General features: G+C 31.6%; 1 protein-coding gene and 1 long non-coding RNA gene across 2 annotated transcripts; both read right to left on the bottom strand.

Annotated features, from left to right (window-relative positions):
* Window positions 1-1,597: 1,597 nt before the first annotated feature.
* Window positions 1,598-23,538, bottom strand: LOC107437762 (uncharacterized). The gene is made up of 7 exons (XM_016049860.4): window positions 23,349-23,538; window positions 21,949-22,120; window positions 18,525-18,710; window positions 12,828-13,072; window positions 9,663-9,869; window positions 8,164-8,356; window positions 1,598-1,844 (listed from the first exon to the last, which is right to left on the bottom strand). The coding sequence occupies exons 1-7, from the start codon at window positions 23,512-23,514 to the stop codon at window positions 1,643-1,645; spliced, it is 1,371 nt and encodes a 456-aa protein (XP_015905346.4). The 5' UTR covers window positions 23,515-23,538; the 3' UTR covers window positions 1,598-1,642.
* On the bottom strand, window positions 17,015-18,157 carry LOC147815804 (uncharacterized). Its single transcript, XR_015431397.1, has 2 exons — window positions 18,018-18,157; window positions 17,015-17,159 (listed from the first exon to the last, which is right to left on the bottom strand). It is a non-coding gene; the product is annotated as an uncharacterized LOC147815804 (long non-coding RNA).
* Window positions 23,539-23,804: the final 266 nt, after the last annotated feature.

Genomic DNA, 23,804 nt, shown 5'->3' with positions numbered 1-23,804 from the left:
TGCTAACGTGAAAGATAATTTTCTTAGAAAAATTATAATTTGTTCGAATGCAATGCAACTATTTTCATACAGATTTTTATGTTTAAAAATCTCCTTCTTCTTTAAAAAAAAAATTTTTTTTTACGTATTTAAGAAGATCAAATGTGATTAAATTCTTTTAAATTTTACTCTAGATGTAGCAAAGCATCAAAAATAACATTTGAATTTTCAAATATAATATGACCGCATTACTTGACTTTTGAAAATCATAATAATATTTATAGAGTAAAAGTATATATCATTATAGCGAATTTTTTTTGTCTTTTTGAATAAAAATATTTATATCAGAAATTATTTGAAGAATCGTTATATTATCGTTATATTGAAGGATCGTTATCGAATATATATATAGATATAATAAATAAATAAATACGAGAAATACAAGTAGATCTGATTTCGCTACTCGCTTTATAGTCCATTTTTTATACTGCTTTTTCTTTTATGTTATTATGTTATTTTTGTGTTCTATTTTATTTGTTGCAATTTTTGCAAAAAAAAATATTTTTTTTGAGTGCTCCTCACAATATTGTATTAGTATATTTTGCTTCGGCTTTATTGATACAATATCAGAAAGCACTCTGCTTTGCGGATATAATCGTGTGGGCTGATGAAAAGATTATATTTTTTTTCCGGTTATTTTAAATAAAATTTTATCCTTTTTTTTTAAACTGTTGTTTGTTATTATTTTACTTATTATTTCCCCCCCCCTTTTTTCATATGTCTATAATTCTTCTTTGTTTTATCTTCATTTTGAACTGACTTATATATATATATATATATATATATATATATATATATATATATATATATATATATATATCCACCCAATTCAGAGAAGTATAGAACTTGGGATGGGTATAGAACATTTAAATTCCTTTGGATTATGTGATTGCGAACCATATTAAAGGGATGAAAATAAAGAAAAACATATTTTCTGGCTGTAGATGAAACGAATAGTGGAGATCTGTGAGTACTTGACTAGTTTATACGACATCTTTGGACATACCTGAGGATCCTATGACTCGGATTGTCGACGCTTCGGCTGATATCAAAAACGACCCAGCTACTTCGAACGTGTTGGAGAATCAATATTACGTCCTGGTAGACTGTGAAATGGAGTGTTCACTGTGTGGACGGTGCGAAATTTGTACAGCTGGTGTAACTTTGCACAATATTTTTGTGATATTTTTGTGATAATTAAGCATATAAATCGTTTTTGTGGTTAGGAAAATTCTTGACTCTTTTGTAGTCGTTTTGCAGCTTGACGTCAGAACCTGTAGGAATTTTCTTATTTTTTTAAAGTTTATTTTCGTACTCTCAATGTGGGTTTCGACCCTATGATCTATGATCAGTTCTCACTCTCTTGTTGCCTTTCATCACTCTTCGTATTTTGTTGATCGAATTTCGTAACACCCAGCATAAAATTCGCTTGTGAAATCTGGAGCAAAAATAGTGTCTGATATAAATTAGTAGCAATAATATTACTTTATACTTCGTAATACATCAGGTTACATATTTGTCAGTGTTGATCTCCGTAAAATAAACACTTTTCACATTGCATAAAAAACAATTTTTAATACAGTGACAAATTTTTACGAACATACTAGAAATAATGTTCCAAACTCAATGCATCAATAGACGCGTTAGAAGATGTAGAGTTACCTTTCATATTTAGATAGCAGGGTAGATGAAACTCTTCGAGTTTCACAATGTCTAGAAATGAGGAATATGTAGCGATGGCACCTCCTAGAATTCCACTGGCACCAATAATGATTAGAATTATTTTCTTATAAGTGGGAAGCGATCTATGAGGATAAAGACAAACATTAATAAACAGTGCTCCCTATTTTAATTAGATGTTTAGTAAAAATAAGTAGAATTTAAATTTTTTCTACGATGTGTATTTATAATAAATAGAAAATTTAATTTATTACAAATTTATAATTGAAACGACAATACCAAACCATATAGTTATCTATCACGAAAGCTTGATATGCCTAACATTGTGAAGCAGACTTTGATTTAATGATGCAGAATCCTCAAAGAATTGTGTTTGTAGCGGTTTACAATATTTAATGTAATATTATCGTTTAAAAACTGCAAAAAACAAGATACAACTTTTTGTATTTGTATCTTTATTTCTCCCAGTTAAATCGCTCACTTCAGTGTTTACATATTACGGGGAATCCCCGGTTGAAGTGTAAGTAGAAGTTGTTTCGGTAGCGCTTCTTGTTTATACCAGTAGGTGTCACTACCACAGTATGACGAGGTTAAAATCCTGACATCATTCCCCTACCAGTAACGAAGTTGCGTTACTTTGAAAATATGGTAGGAGTAGAATACATATTAATACAACTATATTTATATATAAATACAAATTATGTAAACAAAGGGGAAAATATGAAGAACTAAACATAACTTTTAAGTAAACATTTCAATGAGAGTCAGTAAAATCTTTAAATCGTAACTCGTCTTCCACAACGTGTTCTTTTCTCAGGTTGTTGTTCTACTTGTTTTTCTTTACTTGGCACTGGAACGGATGCAAGATCATTTTCTGAAGTTGGAGGCAAAGTTTCATCAGGTTGCATCACATACGCAGGTTTTAGTCTATCTATGGAGACATTAACTTGCTTGTTTTTAATTGAAAGTAGAAAATATTTTGTGCTTCCTTGTAATACCAAAAAGGGTCCTTCATATGGAGGTTCAAGTGGTTTTTTTACTTTGTGGATCCGGAGAAACACATGCGAACATGTATGCAAATCTTTCGGGATGAAAAGTTTTTGTTTACATTTTAATTTTGATTAATAGGGCTTCAAGAGTGCCGTCTGATTTCGAAGATTATTAACAAAATTATCATTAGATATTGGCAATTCAAATTCTTCAAAAAATTCGCCAGGTAACTTAATAGTTTTGCCATAAGCCATTTCAGCTAATGTATACTTACAGTCATCGTGCATTGCTGCTCACAAACCCATTAGAATTGTTGGCAATGTTTCTGCCCAGAGGAGACAGTTATGACACCTAATAGCTGTTTTTAATGTGCGGTGTAAGCGCTCAATTTTTCCGTTACTTTGAGGATGGTAAGAAGCTGTATAGTTTATCTTTACACCACATAACGAGGCCAAATTTCGAAATAGTTCTGAAATGAACTGAGTTCCTTTGTAGGTAATAACGCGAAAAGGAACACCAAATCGGGCAAGCCAATTTTCATAAAATGCTCTTGCGATACTTTCAGCAGTGATATTTGATAGCGATACCACTTCCATCCAAGAGGTAAACCGATCAATACAGGTAAAACAGTAGGTATATCCGTTAGAAGGTGAATAAGGGCCAATTAAGTCAATGTGCATTGCACTAAATCTTTCATCCAGTGCTTGAAATTGTGCATATTCTGATTTTGTATGTTTAGTGATTTTATTTTTCCGACAGTCAATGCATGTTTGAGCCCACTGTTTAACATCTTTTTTTATTTCTGGCCAAATGAATTTTTTATCATTTCTTTTACAGTACTGCGGATTCCAGGGTGAACTAAACCATGAATTGCACTAAACATTCTCCTCCGAAAGTTTTTAGGTATGAATGGTCTGATATTTGAAGTAGAAATATCGCAATACAAGAGTTTTCCTGATGGTAGCTGGTGTTGCTTAAATTTTAATGATTTGGAATGTAATTTCAACTGTTGCAGCTCATCATTATTCTGCTAGCATTTCAAAATCAATAACAGGTGAATCGATGTCTTCTATTCTAGAAAGCCTGTCTGCAACCACATTGTTTTGACAACTTGTATGACATTGGTTAGTAGAGAACTGTGAGATATTTTACAAATGTCTTAGCTGTCTTGGAGAGGCGTTAGTATTCTTTTGTTTAAATGCGAATATTAAAGGTTTGTGGTCGGTATATATTATAAAATCACGACCTTCAAGTAAGTGCTTGAAATGTTTAATAGATAAGTATATACTCAAAAGTTCGCTATCGTAAACGCTATAATTTTTCTGGGCATCATTAAGCTTTTTTGAAAAAAATGCAATAGGTTTCCAACCATTAAGCTCTTTTTGTTGAATTACTGATCCAATTGCCCAATCAAAAGCATCTGTGAGAAGTACCAGAGGGTAATCCGAATTGGGATATGCCATTAACGCTACTTGAGCAATATCCTGTTTACATTTTTCAAAACTTTTTTTGGTTGCATCAGTCCACGGTAGTTTGCGTAGATCCTTTTTTGTAGATCCTTTCAAAAGTTCATGCAGAGGAGCTTAAGTTTTTTCGGCATTCTTTATGTAATTTCGATAGAAATTAACCATTCCTAAGAAGGAATGAAGTTCATGTATAGTTTCGGACAAGGGATATTCTACAATAGCTTTAATTTCTTCAGGTAGAGGTTTTGACCCCTCAGCAGATATCTGATAACCTAAAAAGTCTATCTCAGGCACTCTCAAAACTGATTTACTAATATTAATTCGAAGACCATATATATCTAAACGTTGAAAAACTGTTTCAAGATGTGAACGCTGTTCTTCCTCGCAAGAAGAAGCGATCATCTAAATACGGAAACACAAAGTCTAAGCCATAGTAAACTTCATTGATAAATCTCTGAAAGGTTACCTTGACATTTTTTAGTTCAAAATTCATAACATTAAATTGGTAAAGTCCAAAAGGTGTGATGATGGCAGTTTTTTCTTTATCTTCGTCCGCTACAGGAATATGGAAATAAGCCTTAAAAAGGTCAATTTTAGAGAATATAGTTTCATGAGTTAAAAAATGTTGAAAATTTTGTATTCGAGGTATGGGATAACGATCAGGTACAGTTAAATCATTTAGCCTTCTATAATCGCCACATGGGCGGAAGGAACAGTCTTTCTTTGTCACTATATGTAATGGACTTGCCCATTCTGAACAAGAGGGACTAATGATGTTATTGTCTAGAATATATTTGAATTCTCTTTTTTCCTATTTCCAACCGTTTAGGGTCTAATTGTCTAGCTTTACAATTTACAGGTTGTCCTTTAGTTACTATATGATGCTTTACATTATGTTTTAAGGTAGAAATATGAATATTCGGTTTTGTTATACTGGAATACATCGAAAACGCATCATTATATGTACTCAAGCTGTTTGTTGTATTTACACTTTCATTTATAGAGATGGATGCAATGTCACCATATACTGCAAGGCTAGTTACACCATTAATTAACCTTCTATGCTTTATATCAATCAATAAATTGAACTTGTTCAAAAAATCTGCTCCCAATATAGCTTTACTTATTTTTGCGACAACAAATGGGAATTGAAAATCGCAGCGCAAACCAAGATCAAGAATCAAAATTTCTGTACCAAAAGTATCGATTTCGGTATTATTTGCTGCATATAATTTATAGTCACTAATAAGTTTGTGTTTGGGCCGGGATAGCCTGGTCGGTAGGGCGCTGGGCCCATATCCAAGAGGTCGTGGGTTCGATCCTCGCCGGCCGAAGACTCCCCGTGTAGTAAATGGTTACTGATGCACGTTAAATCTGTCGAGTCTCAAAGTCCTCCATGTTCCCACAACAAGTCAATACCTCTGGGGGTACTGATCCAGGAGTTTCCTTGTCTTCTGGATTGGTTCAAATTTACAAGGCTACGGAGTTGAACGTAAGTAGTCGTAAACCCATGAAATTGGGTCGGCTGTTCAACGACGGTTATAAAATAAAATAAAATAAGTTTGTGTTTGGAAGTATAAGGAATAAGGCTTACGTCAGCTCCACTGTCTACCAGAAAATGTAAACCCGTTTTTTTGTCCGTGACAAATAAGCGGAATCTACGACAATTTTCTTTATTTACCGCAGCAGAGCTTGCCGATAATTCTACTGCTGGTTTTGGATTTCCGATTGATTGTTTTTCCATGCACAAGGGCCTTTGCATTTATCAGGAAAGCATTTTTCACGATACCGAAAGTGGTAACAGCAGTATTTGCCACCTGGATTATAACGTTTGCTAGACTTACTGCGATTAGAAGAAGATCGGTACGCATTTTTTGATGGAGAATGAGAGTTCCGAGTGACTCTCAGTTTTTCCAGTTAATAATCCAAAGCTGCAATTTGTTGTCTTAATTCAGTAATAGCATCTGCTCCTGGAGAAACGATACTACTTGCGCTGTATAGGTCTTGTTTTGGTTGCATTTCAACAATACGATCGGCCATTAGTGCCAGCTTTTCAATGTCTTCATCGCTAGCAACTAAAATATTGCGTACAGAATCCGGCATCTTTTGCAGAAATAGGGTTTAAAGTACTTCATCCGAAATACCATCAGTAGCAAAATTTCGCATTTTTTGCAAAAGCTGACTAGGTTTTATATCTCCAAAATCAATACCTGTAAGCAGTCTTTGTAGATGCTTATTTTCACTCTCTTTAAAAAAATATCAGAAGATTTTCTTTGGCAGCTGTATATTTCATTTTGCTATCGTCACTTATAATGTCCCACAAACTTTCAAAAAATTTTGGTTTAAATTGGAAAACTAAGTAATTAAATTTAGTTTCCTCTGCACTTATTCCACAAATCGAAAACTGTGCTTCCACTTGGTAAAACCATATTTCGGGCTTTTCCGCCCAAAACGGAGGTACTTTAACACTTACTCGTGCTATATTTCATCTTTTGTTGCCGATGGTTCTGAGTCCGTCATTTTCGTTAATAATTCCGGATCACCAGAATGTAGCGGTTTACAATATTTAATGTAATATTATTGTTTAAAAACTGAAAAAAAACAAGAGACAACAAGTATTTACATCTTTATTTCTAACAGTTAAATCGCTCACTTGAGTGTTTACATATTACGGGGAATCCCCGGCTGAAGTGTAAGTAGAAGTTGTTTCGGTAGCGCTTCTTGTTTTTGTATGAAGAGTACATTATGACGAGGATACCGACCCGACATCACTACCACAGTGTGACGAGGTTACCAACCCGATAGTTATCTATCATGAAAATTTGATATGCCTAACATTGTGAAGCAGGCTTTGATTTAATGATGCAGAATCCTCAAAGGATTGTGTTAAACTCTGTACTAGTTCGATTCAAAATAAAAACAAAATGATAATTTAAAACTTATGGAGGAAACGGCGTAAATAGACTGACTTACTATAAACGTTGAACGTGCAAAAAATCAAAATAATGACAATTCAAAAAACAATTCGGATGGAGGAATTGCACCTAACAAGTATTTTTTATAATTGTGAGCTAATACCAGATACGGGTGTAACGAAAATGATGAGTTAATTGGAACTTGATTAACAAACTCACGAAAAGGATGAAAAACGAAGGTACTATTAATATGTAAACAAAAAACAATTTCTGAGAACTAATTAACTCATCTTCAGAGCAATTAATTGAGTTAATACCTTTTCAGCATAAATCAAGTTATGGAATCAGATATTCTAAGGAAGTTCCCCTCAGAATATGGACTAATATATAGAGAGAATAAGGAATACCCAAGTTTTATTTTCCTTCTCCCTTTCTCCTTTTTTTCAGCTCAGAATAATTTGATTCCATAGGCAACACCAGATGATATTTGTAACAACCAACTTTCCAGGATGGAGGTTGGAACTTCGATTCAGAGTAGATTTCGATCATTTTACATTAAAAGCTTAAACAATGTAAGTACAGCATATATATACATATTATAATTTACCCACACAATATTTATAAATACACATATACAATTAGATCAAGAGGAAAAGGGCAAATGTTACGATCATTTTAAAGGCAGAATGATATTTTAAATGATTAATGTCCATTCGAGCAACACATTATCGACATGTTAAGGTTTCAAAAAAAAAAATAATCAGATTGGTAGGCGATGCATGCTTTAAGCATACTTAATTATTTAAGCTTTTATTGCTATTAGCCTACAGTTGTTATAGTAAGGTCCCGTTAAATGAAGATTTTGGCTCACGTATTAAAAATGTGAATGATGATATATAATTATAAAAAGAATATTATCAAGTTCAGAACAATATCGAGTCATCATTACTTTACTGAAAAGAGCAGCTTTTGATGAATCATTCAGACTGGTCATTGCGAAATTTAACTAGCATTGGCCTTAAAAATTAAGCATTTACCCTTAAAAGTATTATTAAACATTAAAAAGCTGTTACCTGTCGGGCCAAGTAGGAAGAACATCTGAGCACAATTTGTAATAAAATAGGCAAGGAAACACTGTGCAGCATAAAGTGATAGTTGACGCACCCACTAAGTTAAGTATTTTGCCAAAGCGGGGAATAGACAGGGCTACGAATAAGACAAAAAGGAGTATTGTGACTCTAACCAGAACTCTTTGCCAACCAAATTCTGTAAAAAAAATTAAACTTAATTGTATAAAGTTTATAATTAGATTTTAACGAATAACGTTATCGACAAATATCTCGTAAGTAAATTCAAATCAAAAAATCCTTACAGCAATAAAAAACTAATACAAAAATATTAGGTTAAGTTCTAAGTCTATATTTTCAAACTTACATACACTTCTTTTCAAAGTTTTCTAGGGGAGGAAAAAGCTTTAATGTGTTTTCTGAAGATAAATTGACCTTATACGTGCTATCTTAAAAATAGGTTATTTATTAATTTCCTGTAAACATTAGCCTTTATTATATAAAACGTTAATGCTTGCGTCTGTATGCGGCCACAAAAATAATAAAATATCATTTCTCAAGTTAGCAAAGAAGAGTTGTAAGAGACTGAGGTATAAGCTGGGCCGAGAGGAGATGTTAAAAATAAACTTTTCATTTAAGCAAAGAAATTGTAGTGTATTTTTGCTTCAATCATGTTTCTTAATTTACGAAAGCTAATTGTTATTTTAGATATATATTTTAGTTTTGATGATGCTTAATAATTTAAGCAGATCGAGATAGCGGTGTTTCAAGGAATAAAGCTAGCTGGATCAACAGAAATCGATATACTACTTATAGAGAAGTATGTTGTTTATAGTAATATATTTTTTTCTTTTAACCTTAATATACTACTTCCATTTTCACCTACTTTATTTATATGTTCTTTTTTTTTCCTTTTTTAAATCTTTTTCATTGGTATTTACAGCTTTTAAAATTTATAATATTTCCAGAATAAATGATTTCAAACTGTTTTGACTCGTAATTTAGAATTCTAAAGATTTGGAAATTCTATAAATTATTTGTTATAAATATATTTCCAAAGTAGTAATTAAATGTAGGTATATCAATATTTCAACGTAGTATTCTGATGCAGGTTGCGTATTCAAAGTAGCATTCAAATGTTGGTCTGTAAATTTAAAAAAAATAAGTGTTATGCGAAGATTTCAGAGGATATATGTGTCACATAAGCTTATTTAGCATTTTAGAACAGTTACAGCTTTATTAACTTTTTAGAACTTAATTTTTAAAAGAGAAACCCCAAAATAAGCATAATACATATATAAACTACTGCATTATACTTACACTAAAATCGGCTAGTATCCAATGAGTAAGCGAAATTAAATCGGCTTAGGAAGCCATGTGAAAAGATTTGCGAAAAACTTCAGGGGTTAATGAACGCAGCGAGTAGTTTAATATAATCCCCAATTTTTAAAAAATTCAAAAATTCAAACGTAAATTTAACATGAGAAGTTAATACATTGACTCACTGTCGGGAACATTTAAGATGTCTTCAAATTCTTGACTTGTAGCGTTGATTACCATTAAGAAAACAAAGAGAGAACGAAAGGACATGAAAAATAATACTATGGTTCTGTATACAGAGGGTGGTGTAGAATCTGTAATATCCATATGTACAGTATCCCCATACACATGATAGCCAAATACTGCTACCGGAAGGTACATCAAGAAAACGACTAAAAAAATGTGTTTGCATTTAGAAAAGTACTGACAACTAATTTTTTTTACTTTAAAATCTCAAAATAATAAATAATTTTGTAATCTAAAACAGGAGAAAAATTCTTAAAAAATTAGTTGCAAACTAATTCCTTACCAAATGAGATGTTCAAGCTGACATCATATGATGATGCTTATTCAAAACTGAACTTCACTGTAACCGCCTGTATATACAGGCTTGCTCAACTGAATTTAATGTATTGTAACACCTCAACGCCAGTGATCTAGTGGTGTCCCCAACCTTTTTTATCGTCACGCACCGGCACTTATAATTTCGCCGCCGCCCACTGGAGGTGGTGGACGTTGATTGTTTATATTTTAGATTGCTGATGATTTGATGGAATGCTGAAACGTAAGTATCTAGTCCACCCTCATAAGTTGGACTTCTGTCTTCACATGCATTGGCAATACTTCTGTTTTGTCTTTGCTTAGTTTATATATGATATTTAGTTTAAGAACCAGCCCGCTAGTTTCCCAGACATTTTACAGAAAAGATTACTCTAAAATTAGACTTCTTCATCGGGAGAACTAGTATAAAATATTTTTTATTTTTTCTAAAAAGAATTGTTACTTTATTATAAATGATATGGGAAAACTCCCCTTTTCTCTTTTGTACGCTTTCGCCTCTTATAAGGGAAATAAGGGTGGTTTATGGATAAGAATTGAAATTGTTCTTGACGAGCAAGAGAAACATTTTTTCCAATGTCCCACCCCCCTTTGAATTGAATGAAACCGATTCCGGATGATCGGACTAATTAACGTTTTACGCGCTTAACTTTTGTACGTATACCTGTTTACTCATCTGAATTTACTATCTAAGTGAATGAAGAATTTTTCCTAAGTATTTTGGTAAGCAGAATTGCATAAGACAATGCACAAGATAATGGAACAAATAGTTCAAAAGTTACAAACATTTATATGCATAAAAAGTATTTCTTTTGGCATGTCTATAAGTACAAACTTTGCATTGCTGTCTTCGGACTCTCTGAGCATGTAAATTCTATTCTCCGATAAAGTTTTTTATGCTGCGTTGAATGGTAAAAAACAGAAATTGATTAGATAATTAGTAAGATAATTAGTTCAGAAGTTATAATAGTTTCGTTTACAAAAAGAACAATTTTGTACTTGTGTTTATTTACGCATCTAACATTGCTATACAGGAAATAGAGATATTATTTCATCTGTATTTCTGTCGCTCAATCGTGCGAGACCAAACATGAAACGGACTAATATTTTAGGAGTAAAAAAGGATTTTAGTATAAAAATACTATTTTTTAATGAAGTTCTTTTTAAGAAAACCCTTATTTCAAAACTATTAGTCCAGTCAACTCGTACAACTCGCAAAAATTGTACATAAGCTGTGTAAAAAATTAGTACTTTTTGTGCGTAAAAGTGCTCACAACTTTTGAACTATTCGTTTGATTAACTCATGTTTAAGCTCATTAAATTTAGCGTATAAAATGCATTGGAAACAATGTCTCACTTGCTTAGGTAAAAATTTAGATTCATGAAGAGATACCAGTTCAAATTTGCACTTTTTCTACGTAACACCCTTGTAACTTTTAAACTATCAATCTGATAGTCTCGTGTAAAAATATGCATCGGAAACAATTTCTCACGTGTCTGTTTCGAATAAATTTAATTCCCTCCTTCATATTGCTTCAATTTCCCTAAACAAAGAGGGAAGCCTGCACTTGCTTTCTGCAATTATTTACATAAACATAACAAAGCTTTTGTCAAAAAGCATTTATTGTATTCATTTTTCCTAAGAAACACCCTTATTTTTGCTATAATTACTGGAATATAGATCACAAATTAATAAATAAAATCTAATACGGGTATTTTCCAATAATAGTTTATTAAGGAAGCTAAAAATTCTGCACAACCAATTAAAAAACATATTTAGGTTCGGACTGACGTTTAATGTCATTATTTTTACAAATATATATCCACTTGTTTTTTGTTCTTAATTCTTCTTATTGAAATAAAAATTTGAAATTTGTATTTCAATAAAACTGATATACTGATATAAAACTGATATACTGATAAACTAATATACTTCCACTTTTCTCATAAAAGCCACAAAAAGCGTGTCGTCTTGGCCTAGCGGCTAAAGACACGCACTTGGGAAATCGGAAATCTTGAGTTCGATTCTCCAAGTTCTCTCAAATTTTCAAGACAGCGTTAGTATTTAAATGTGCATATTAAAACTTTTTGATTTTAGTTATTATTCATGGAATGTTCTAGAAGTCTGTAGAATATTCCCTTACGTCATTTCCGTTTCCTTACACTGCATATAAATTCATGCATTTCAATTGAAAATGGCAGTTACCATGTTCTTTGAATTTTAGATGTTTGTTAATAATTATGTTTTACATGCTAGCATAAATTCCATTCTTTCTACTTGACAATAGCATTACCACTTGAGAATAAGAAATTCGTAAATTTCAACGTATATATCAAGAATGCTGTTTTATAATGCCCCATCAAATTTAAAGCATTGTGTGGAGTCCTAAGAGATATTTTAGTGAATAATGCAAATTAACTAGAAAATGCGAATATTTATTTTATATATTTAAAAATACTTGAGAAATAGAGATTATGCCTAACTTTTCTTTTTGGTTCAAAAGTTTCGCATTGGCAAAACGTAACCAATCAAACAGTCCACATCTTATTGTTTGGACTCTGGGCCTTTTTAAATGCTGGAAAGGATATGCTTTCTTATGTTGTTGCCGACAAGACTTAGAACCCTCTCCCATTCCAAAATCACTTAAAGCCTGTCACTTACCATCTTTACCCACTAAGATCTGTGAAGTTTAATAATTTTGTAGAATCCTGAAATTTAAAATTCTACTTACGTGTCCTATTTCGTAATAAGAAAGAATATGCGTAAATATGAAAATATGGTATATACGTACTAGCAAAGCCTGTTATGACAGCCCTTGGAAATGCATCTTTGTTCTTCATATCATTTTGAAAAGTCGGAAAACTAGATGCCCCACCAAATGAGAAGAATATTGATCCCATAGACAAGAAAAAAGATAGAAAAGTAGGATTTTTGTGGGTTACTTTCAAACTAATCGATGAGGCATGTTTTGCAATAGCTACAAGCAGCATAATGATAGATCCGATGATAGTGACAAGGGCCAAAACAGCAGCTATCCTAAAGAAGGAAAGTTTTTTTCCCAAACATATTATAAGGAACTAAAGTTAATTTGTAATAAAAAATGAAAATAAAAATAATACATAAAGTCTAATCTGATATTATACGATACGGTAAAGTACTATGATTTACGAATGTCATTGGTAGCTGTTAAGATTTGCATTTGAAAAATTACATTTTTTTCCTGCTTTTTGTTGTGTTAATTACATTTTTCACTTGCTGATTTATATCAAAATTATATTTTATTCCTGCCATTACCTTTCTTATATTTTTTAAGGAGTTGTGACTTTTAGGAGGCAATCGACAATTTCATTTAACTCATAACTAGTATCTCACTCCCATCATCCAACTGCAAATTTACGCCATGTCCTGATGAAGTATCATTCATATGCGTCAAAAATGTGAATAAGCTAGAACTTGAGCTGCACCCGGTTCAGAGGATAGAGTGATACGAATTTTGCTCCGGACTCGCACTGACTACAGTACTCATGTAAAATTTCCTTAGTGATAAACGGATCAATAGTTAGAATCCCATTGCCGTCGGGCTAACTATGGAAGATTTCCATGGTTTCTCTCTCTATGCAGCGCTATCGCGGGCTACTTCCATCAAAAAGTTCTTCACGAAGGCTAGTTTTTCCCAATACTTGACTCGATGTGATCATCATGAGGTACCATTCATATAAGCCAAACGTATGAATAAGCTAGAACCTGCTTATTCGCAGTTTTGACGTATATGAATTGGTGGTGATTCATCGGAAAAAGCGTTCGTCTTCCAATGATCCAGATTCGGTGATTCCAGGTGATCCAGATTCGAACCAGATTTGGTTGACATGAATTCTTCTCCCGACTCGCACAGGTACACAGTGCTGATGCAAAATATCCTCAGTCTTTGACGGATCTTGGGTTTGAATCTCCTTGCCATCAGGAAAACCGTGAATGATTTATTTCCATGTCACGAAAATGAGGGGGAAGTTCCAGTAAAAAGTTCTCCACGAAACCTAGTACGCCCTAATACTTGGTTCATGAATACCCTTGTCTTCTGGGCAGGGTTTAAAAACTGCAAAACTAAGGAGTTAAATATAGATAGCTATAAACTCAGAATTGGGTAGGCTGTTTAATACCGTTTATAAATTTAAATATAAAATAAGCTAGAACTACAGAATTAATATTTTTCGGTATTTACTAATTTCAAGCTGTCGTAAAGAACCTATTACTTTTATTAGCTCCCAATATTAGTATATAAAATTAAATATTATTTCATCACCTATTTTAGCTACCATTATTATATAAGGTACCTATTACCAGAGTACCATAAATACCAATTATTACAATTATTTTAACCTCATTCAATAAAAGTTTGGCGATTTATTGATTACCATTAAATATATGAGCATGGCAACATAGATAAATTTACTCATTTCGAATTAAAAAAAAATGCAGAATTGCTGAGGTGTTTAAAGAACATCATAACTTTAAATATTTTATGATTTACTCTGTAGATCGAAAGCATTTTATACGTTATTTTATTAATATCGAAGAAGGAGTGGAATTTCAACTTTTTCATGAAGTATGAAGTTTCAAGAACCGATTATTCGAAGCATTATGCCTCTATCACACGAGAGAAAAATATGTGCAACTGCAAGTGTAACTGCAAGTGTAAGTGAAACTCTAAGCGCAATTCCTCCGTTCGGAGTTGCCGAAAGGGTTGCTTAATTGCCTGAACGGTTGCATGTAATTGGGTTACCATATTTTGTTATTTATCTTTACTTTTGGCTCATATTTTATTTTATCATATTTTATTATATCATAGTTTCTGAACGATGTTCGTAAAGGGATGAAAAAGAAATCACAGACGCTGTAGAATATTGATTGATTTTGATTTAATTTTTTACATTTGTATTTGTGTTAAGTCTTTTTTTCAGCGGCAAATTAAAATTCTAAAAAACTTTATTTCCCCAATAGTGAAGTAGCATAGTATAAAAAGGATTATGATTTCTACCTCATAATATGAGATGATATTAAGATATCATTGAATTTCATGCTGCGTCCCTGAAAGGATAAGGGGGTGAAAGGGAGATGGACTTAAATACTATCTAGAATTTTGACAATTTTTTTTATCTTGATTTGAGTGACTAAGGTATAAAACATGGTGCGTAGCGTTTTTGAAAAGTGCTTAAAGATGCTTATTTTCGATTTTCATTTTTCAAAGGCCCTTAAAGGTGCTTTTCTTAATGGGTGTTTTTAAAAGGTGCTTTATTTTCCCTTTTCGAAAATGAAATTTATGAAAGGGAATGTCGATTTTCGCCACGTATTATGTAAAAACGTGTTTTTCACATTTTTCTATTTCACGTTTTCAGAATTCATTCAACCACGATCAATTTCAGCGTATCGTCAGTCCATAGCGTATGAAAGCGCCCATCATTTTACAGGTTTGGTGAAGTACTTGCGAGTTCGCATGTGCGTCTAGTGAGCTGGGTTCGGTGAGATCCTTGCTTCCTCATGTGCAACTCTGCTGTATTTTGCAAGATATTCTCAATTTCAGGCTTTATTTTTCACCCTCTGAAATCGAACCAAAAAATCTCTTGATCATTTTTTAATGGCTAATATAATCAAGAAAAGAGTTCTTTGTCAAATTCTAGTTATTTTATCATGATCATGTGAAGTCTGAGATTTATTTTGCATTTTGTCAATTTACATAGTGCTTAAAAATATTTTTTGAGTGCCTAAAATGTTCTTAAAAGTTGCTTATTTTTTGTTGAATTTGGCTCCGCACCCTGTAAAAGCATAGTTTATTTATATATATTTACTATCTAACATGCTAGCTAGGCAAGTGCGGTATCGTTATCTATGTATACGCTAAATCGAATGAGAATAAAAACAAGCTGTCTGATTTAATAGTTTAGCTACTCGAAAATTTATAAAAGTTTCATGTGTAGAAAGGACAATTTTATGACTTATACCATTTTATGCAACTGACATTGCTATCTAAACAAGTAAGGCATTTCTTCAAATTTAATTTTTTAAGCTTAATTAAAAAACATAGTCCTTTGAAATAATTCTTTAGAAGAAATGAGGGTTTAATGTATGAAATATAAAATTTTTGACTTTCCTTTTGCTCATAAAATATTTATAACATCAAAACTATTAGTTCTATCAAATCAATTCTATTTTTTTAATTTAGTCTAAAAAATACATAATAAATAATGTCTATACTACTAATGTCTATACTTGTCTATACTACAATGTGTCAGAATTTTATTGTCATCAAATTAATTTACATTGCATTAAGGAATCATCACCCCCGGTGGCTGAGCGGTAGCTCTTCGCGCTGTCGTGCCACAGGTCCCTGGTTCGATCGTCGGGCCGAGCAAGGTTGACTCAGCCTTTCATTCCTTCAGTGGGTCGATAAATGAGTACCAAGCATACTTGGGAGCTAAACACTGGGGGTTTCACGTATGGCTGACTACCTAACCGGAACAAATGCTCCTGCATCCCAGAGCCCAAAGGTCAAGAAAACTGAGATGGGCACAGAAGGCCTTGGCCCTCTGTGGGCTGTGCCGCTGAGTTTAGTTTAGTTTTTAAGGGATCATCAATTTTATTCATTTACACATTGCATATCAGGAGTATCACTTTTATGAAAATTATTTTTTCCAATTTCTTAGTAAAATTATTTTTTAAATATAAGAGGATTTTCAATGTCATACTTACAATTTATTATTGTAAAATTTAAAACATTCTTTATTGATATGAGATAATTTAATTAAAAATTATAGGATTTATTTTAGGACAAATTTATTGTAATATACAGTATATAAATTAAAATTTATTTATAACTATGAAAAAAAACAATATTTTATTAAGAACATACTTTTTATGTATAATATTATTTTGTTACAGACTTTTACATGTTTTGTTTTGCATTTTAAATAATACAAGAATCAATTTAAAAAACAAAACATTTATTGTCAAGTGAAACATTTAGAACATTATTCATTTTCATTTCTTATTTTTTAATTTCTTTCATAAAAACAGTATTGCATCTCTTTCCTTCTTCACCAGACAAACCTTACAGGATTATACGAAATATCTGGAAAAAAAGAAAGAAATCACTTTCATGATTAAATTTTACCAACACATTATTAGAATAAGAGAGATTAAATACCATTAATTTGAAATCATTTAAGTCCTTAGGTATCCCCTTTAAACTTATTTTAAGTTTGACAGATATTTTGATTAGAGTTCTAAGATTATTCTATACACTAATGAAAGATGGCAGGTATATTTGGTTTTGTAGTTCTTATGTTTGGATTGAAATTTGTTTTAAGAAAAATAGATTGTATTTATGATCAAAGACTATTAAAAATTTATGTATATTGAAAAATTAGTAAGGTACACATACATACTTACTGTCATTGTAGAAAAGCTAAGTATCAAAATATAAATGTGAAGTATAAATAAAAAGTAAAGTATCATTAGTAAATCATCACACACACACAAAAAAAAAAAGAATTGAGGGGATGAATGTAGAAACAGACAAGGAGATTGGAAATTTGCATTTTAGATTTTCAAAAATTAAAAGAATTCTTAGGGAAGAATAAAATAATTAATTCACAAATAATTATAATAATAAAAAAATTTCAAATAATCGGACACATGCTTTTACAATCAACAGTAAAGTTTAAAATTTGAAAATAAAGAAATATAATCATTATTATATTTTATGTTATAATAATGTAACAAAGTTTGGCGAGTTGCTTGGCGAATATTTCAAAGTAAAGCTTTTCGCCAGTATAAATCTTTACATATATAAAAATAGAAATTATTTCTATTTAAAGTAATTAAAACTTTGATCGAAACAAATTATAATAAGTTTTAATTTTATTAGCTTAAAATAAATAAATATTTTAAAAGAAAATTTATCTAGAAAATAGTGTACTATACTCACCGATACTAAAATGATGTGCAGGTTCCTGTTATGGTAGTACATCAACTGCATTGAGATGGTTATTTCATCGTGTGAAAGTATTTTTAATGCTTTGATTTTAAAGAAAATGTTATTATTAAACTAAAAAACTGTTCCGTTTCGTCTATAAAAAAATTTCATCCGATCATCCTCTTCACCAACGTCTCCGCCATTTTTATTTACATTTGTATACGTCATCACATAAAATTGAAACGTCATAAAAGCAAACGATCTGATTGGTTCATGAAAGAAATTGCCTGAACGGTTGCAGATATTTCGTGCAACCGTGATTTCTATATCACACGAGCAATTTTTGGAGAAATTTCACTTACAGTTGCACTTACACTTGCAGTTACACTTGCAGTTGCACATATTTTCTCTCGTGTGATATAGCCATTACATAGGTTATAACTTTATTAATGGTAATAACACTTAGTAATATTTAACGTTGAAAGCAAGTATGAGAAGGCTTATACTATATTATTATACCAGAAATCTTTTGGTGTCCCAAACCACATCATGGGACATATTACGGCTGCTAAAATAAGAATCCAATAACAGAAAGGTATTCCCCATGATGATGGAATCAATTTGGCTATCATTTCTGCTGGAAGTAACAGGTACACTATTGAAATACCTAAAAAGTTGATCTGCAAGACAACAGACAAGATGTTCCTGGAAGAGAAAACATTTATTTTGTTGAATAAAAACTATGCATTTAAGGAAAAAGTAAGATTTAGACTTCATCAACCAGTAAAATTCTACGAATCAAACCTCATTCGTTCAGTTTCGAAAAGATGTTTAAAAATGAACATCGTGTTTTTTTAAATTATTTCTTAAACTAAATATTATTTTATTAAAGGGTTACATGTGTTTTTTAAAATTAAATAAAAAGACTCTTAATATTTTCCAGCTATGGCAATGAGATACTAAAAAAATACATAATAACTTCAATTTTTCCTAGGAGTTTCACTATTAATAAACTGAATAGATTTTTTTCTAATTTCCATTTAAGTTCGGTTTGCGTAAAGTTATTTGGGTTTAAAATACAAAGCTACATTGTAAGCTTCTGGAATCTAACGAATTAATTTTTCAATCGAACTGAATTTCCATCTAAGAGAAATTGAGAGAAAAATTTTGCTTACATTCTTACATTTGCATTACATTTATTTAAAGAAGTTTACGGACTTGCGTGTTTATTACAAAGAACGGCTCATAAACCCATTTTATAAAATAAATAGAAAAGCAGATAGCACTCAATAAATAAAAAGAGCATAAAGGTACAGTGCGCCAACACCTTGAGGATCGGATTTTCTTGTACTAAGACTCCAAACTCTACGACTTAAGGCCTGGTTTCTCAGGACAAGCGCCTTATCTGGGCGTCAGCGTTAAGTTGACGTTACCCTGACGCGAACAAAATACTGGATTTTTAGCTCAAGGCCTGATTTCTTAGGACAAGCGCCTTATCTGGGCGTCAGCGGGAAGTTGACGTACCGCCGATGCCAAACAAATACTGTTTTGTTAGCTCAGCGTGAGCAGTCGGTCCAACGCAGACATTATGTCGCATTGCGCATGCGCTAATAATGTAAACAAATCATTTATTAATTAATATTAATATTTATTTTGGATTTATATTGATTTTATTATTGTCGACCACTGCTTCAGAGAACAAATAATGATTTTGTCCATGAAAAAACACATTATAGCTGAGCTAATTGAAGAGGAAGAAGAAGCTATGTTAAATATTAAAGTCAAAAACTTGACAGATTTCAATGTTCTGTTGGCTGTTGTCCGCCATTGCTTCTGGCGTTAACGCTACGTTGTAATCCAACTACAGTTGATTCGGTCGTCAGTCATTGTTCAATCTGAGAGTTCGATGACATATGCTGTCTAACTCACAAATTGACCAATCAGGGTTTAGAGCAAGCTTCAGGCTGACGTTTTGTAACACCGACCTGTCTAAGAAACCAGGTCTTTAGAAGGCACCACCTGAATTAGTTAGTGTGTGCATTAGTACATTAGTTTGACGAAAATTTGAGTCAAAAACATTTTTTCTCAGAATAAACAAAAAAAAATTTTTGTCGACCGATTTGGATTCTTGAACTCAAAATAAGCGGATTAACCGCAATTCAAGGAAATTAGTCCCAATTGTGTCGCTGGAAGAGCGGTCAAATTTTTGGAATGTTGAATGTCGAATGTTTAACGTTTATTTTAAGTCTTGTGTATTTTGGTATACCTTGATGATTTTTTAAGCGAATCGAAAGATTTTTGTACACAATTATAAAATTCATTTGTCCATAAATAATTCATAATCATAATGTTAATACGTTAATCATAACAAAATAATGTATCCTTTATTTCGTTATGATTAACATATTAACAAAATGTGCTTATGTAAAAAATATAATAATTAGATATTTTATAAACAAAATGATCTTTCTCCTACCGATTTTTAGGAACAAAAAAATGTAAATGAATGAGAAGCAGCTTGGTGGTTCATGAGGGGAGCCTCCTCGTTTCCCTAACAATTCAAAAAAATTTTTACTATTAATAAATAATTTAATGAAAAAATAATAAATAATTATTAAAAATTGATATTTACATGAAATTAACTTTTGATGAACGAGTTTCGTCATTAAGTGCAAAAAATCTTCGATTCGCTTCAAGTTTACTCGGGTTACAACGAAATACGCAAAACGTTATATTAAAATTAAGGGATCCAAGCATTTGACTGCTCTTCTGTTTAAACTAGTGAGACCATATCTTCCAGATTACTGTTGACAACCATGTAATGACGATCAAGAATCCGCGCCTGACAAGAAAAATCTTTTTTTATTCAGAGAAAGTAAGCTTTTAACGAAACTCGGATCATCAGATAAAAAGTAACTCAAGGTGTTGACTTTTTTATTTTATTGGAAGCACAAATTAGCTCGTTCCGTTTTATATGGTCAAAAATGCAGTAATCAGAAGGAGCAATGTCGGGTGTAAATGGCTGGTACGGTAAAATAGCCCACTTGAGCGTTTCGAAATAATTTTTTAAAATTTTAGTGACATGAGCCGACCGTTATCATGCAGAAGAATAACTTTGTCATGTCTTTGCTCGAATTCCTGCCATTTTTCTCGTAATGAACGGCTCAAACGAATCAAATGTAGCCTATACCGATCACTCGTAATGGAATCGCCAGGTTGTAGCAGCTCATAGTATACAACACTATTCACCATTCTTGAAACGTCAAAACCATTGCCTACATGATTTATCAGTTGGAGCAGTGTCACCATAACCTTCTACAAGCATTCGGTGTGCTACAGCTGCACTTTTCTGGCAATTAAAGCAAAAACATAAAACCTCCCGCAAATGCTGCTCAGTTACCTCAAAATATGTCATATTCAACAAAGTAAAAAACAGGATATTTGTATGAAACTCACGGCGATATAAACTGAATATTATTGACAGATGTCTAATCTCTCTAAATCCACCAAAACCAGCTGTCACTATGAAACATTCATAACGGCCAGAGTCATCTTTTGAAAACGAACCAAACTAATTTGTACTCCCAATACATGCTGTACATCTAAGGTTACTTTGGAATTCGAACTCGCTTTTTTACATAAATCACTTAATACCTACAGAAATATGAAAGAATGAAATTTACTTATTCATAATATTATTTCAAGCAAAACATAAAAAACAAACCTTATAATTATTTCATGCTTCATAATTTTATTAAAATATTCTGAAATTAGACAGTTTAAAATCAGTTGCAAATGAATTAGGAAGTAAAATAATATACATTTATTAAGGGTTTTGAAGCCGCGATTCGGGAATTAATAAAACATTTCTTATACCATAATTTTCACAGTTAAGACATTTATAGGAAAGCAGTTTTATTATTTTTCTTATGAGTATATTTACCTCATGTGTACTCCATATGCTTTTTCAGCAATGGCTGGATATGGCTTCCTGTGTCTAACATTTCTGAATTCTACATATCTTTCTTCAAGAATGTTCCAGCAACGAGCTATACATAATCCAGCATATAATGAAGCTGAGCAACACAATATTATAAACACTATTCCACCCCAACCTATAAAATGATTGTTAAACATATACATTATCTATCTTATATGTAGGCGAATATATGTAAATAGAACAATGTAAAGTGATGTGATTTTTTTTAATAAAAGAAATAGAAAAAAATTATCTACAGGATGATCATTAATAACTACTTTAAATCTAATTTTTTTTAGCACCCTTGTTAAAATTTAAGTCAAAAAAGTGTGTATATACATTGGGGGTCTCAAATTAATATTTAAGCGACAAGATGTGTTTGTTTACAGGAGAAAACCTGGAATAATTAATAGTTGATTATTACTTCTAAGTTTAGATACCTTGAAGTTTCATCAGGCAAACAAACTAGTTTTCATTTTTGACATTCTAAAAATTGCTGGTAATTAATAAACATCTTATACAATAACGTTATCAATTCAGAGGTTGAAAACGGAAAGAAGGTATGGTACATCATAAGGATTAAAAATCATATAGCCACCCCAGACCAAAAATGTCATAGTGCACCGCTAAATTTGCTGCCCTATTATGAACAGACTATTCAATCACATTTGAAGCGAGAACTTTTTCTTAATCTAAATTATTTTAATTTAATTTTTTTAATTAATTACTTTCATAAAACGTTCTTTATAAGGTCCAGATTTTGTTTTTTTATTTACAAGATATTTCGAATTTATTGACTTGGCAACTAAAGTGCTAAGTTCGCCAATTAGTTCACAAAATTGAGTAATACGTAAAAACGGCAATTTTTAGAGATACTCTTGAACACAATATTTAACATTTATCATTTATCAATAGAATTTTTCAAAAAATTTAAACAATTTAGACGAATGCGGGTAAAAATGAGCAGGAACTGCCTATATATTATAAGGAAGAACCCCTAGCAATGCGTGATGACATTTCCTGTCATAGGTTGCTGTTCAACTTTTGGTCTTTTTTATGTGCCCTACCTCCTTTCTAAGTTTCGATTATAACTGTTATACTGCATAATGAGGAAGCGCCTCTACTGATGCACGTTGACATTTCCGGTTATAGGTTGCTGAGCGATTTTTGTTTTTATGATGTATTCATATTTTTATTTTATTTTATATTCTACCTCTCCTCTAAGTTTATAACTGTTATACTGTATATTGTTCATTGTTATTTTGTATACTGTTCCTGTATATTGTTCATTGTAACACTTTAAAGTGCCAGAATTTTAAAATAGGATTTGAGATGATGGAAGAAAAGCGAAATAAAAGCGTTACCGGTATCTGCTAAAGCCCTAGGCAAAACAAGTACTCCACTGCCCGCCATATTGCTCACAATAAAGAATGTTCCGATCCAAAATGAGTAGCCCTCTCTTTCTCCTAATTTCTTCTCCACTCTGTTAGCAGTAGGTGTAACTGAAGCAGCAGCAGCTGGGTCTATCATGTTTGCTTACCTTCTGAAATAATTGTGGGATAGAATTGTGTAGGAAATAATGATGTACAATAATAAATTATAAATATTATAAAATTAAATTATAAATCTTATAAATAAATAAATAAATTATAAATAAATAAATAAATTATAAATAAATAAATAAATTATAAATAAATAAATAAATTATAAATAAATAAATATAAAGTAATGAAAGAAAAATTATCCTTCAAAAGAAAAAAGAAAAACTTAAATGAAATCAGTTGAATAGTTCCTGAGAAATAAAGTTTCAGAAAAGAAGA

The sequence above is a fragment of the Parasteatoda tepidariorum genome, chromosome 2, assembly GCF_982258835.1.
Source record: "Parasteatoda tepidariorum strain Cologne lab strain chromosome 2, Ptep-v5.0, whole genome shotgun sequence".
NCBI lineage: Eukaryota > Metazoa > Arthropoda > Arachnida > Araneae > Theridiidae > Parasteatoda > Parasteatoda tepidariorum.
The sequence above is the reverse complement of the archived record's forward strand: the minus strand, read 5'-3'. Positions and strand labels throughout refer to the sequence as shown.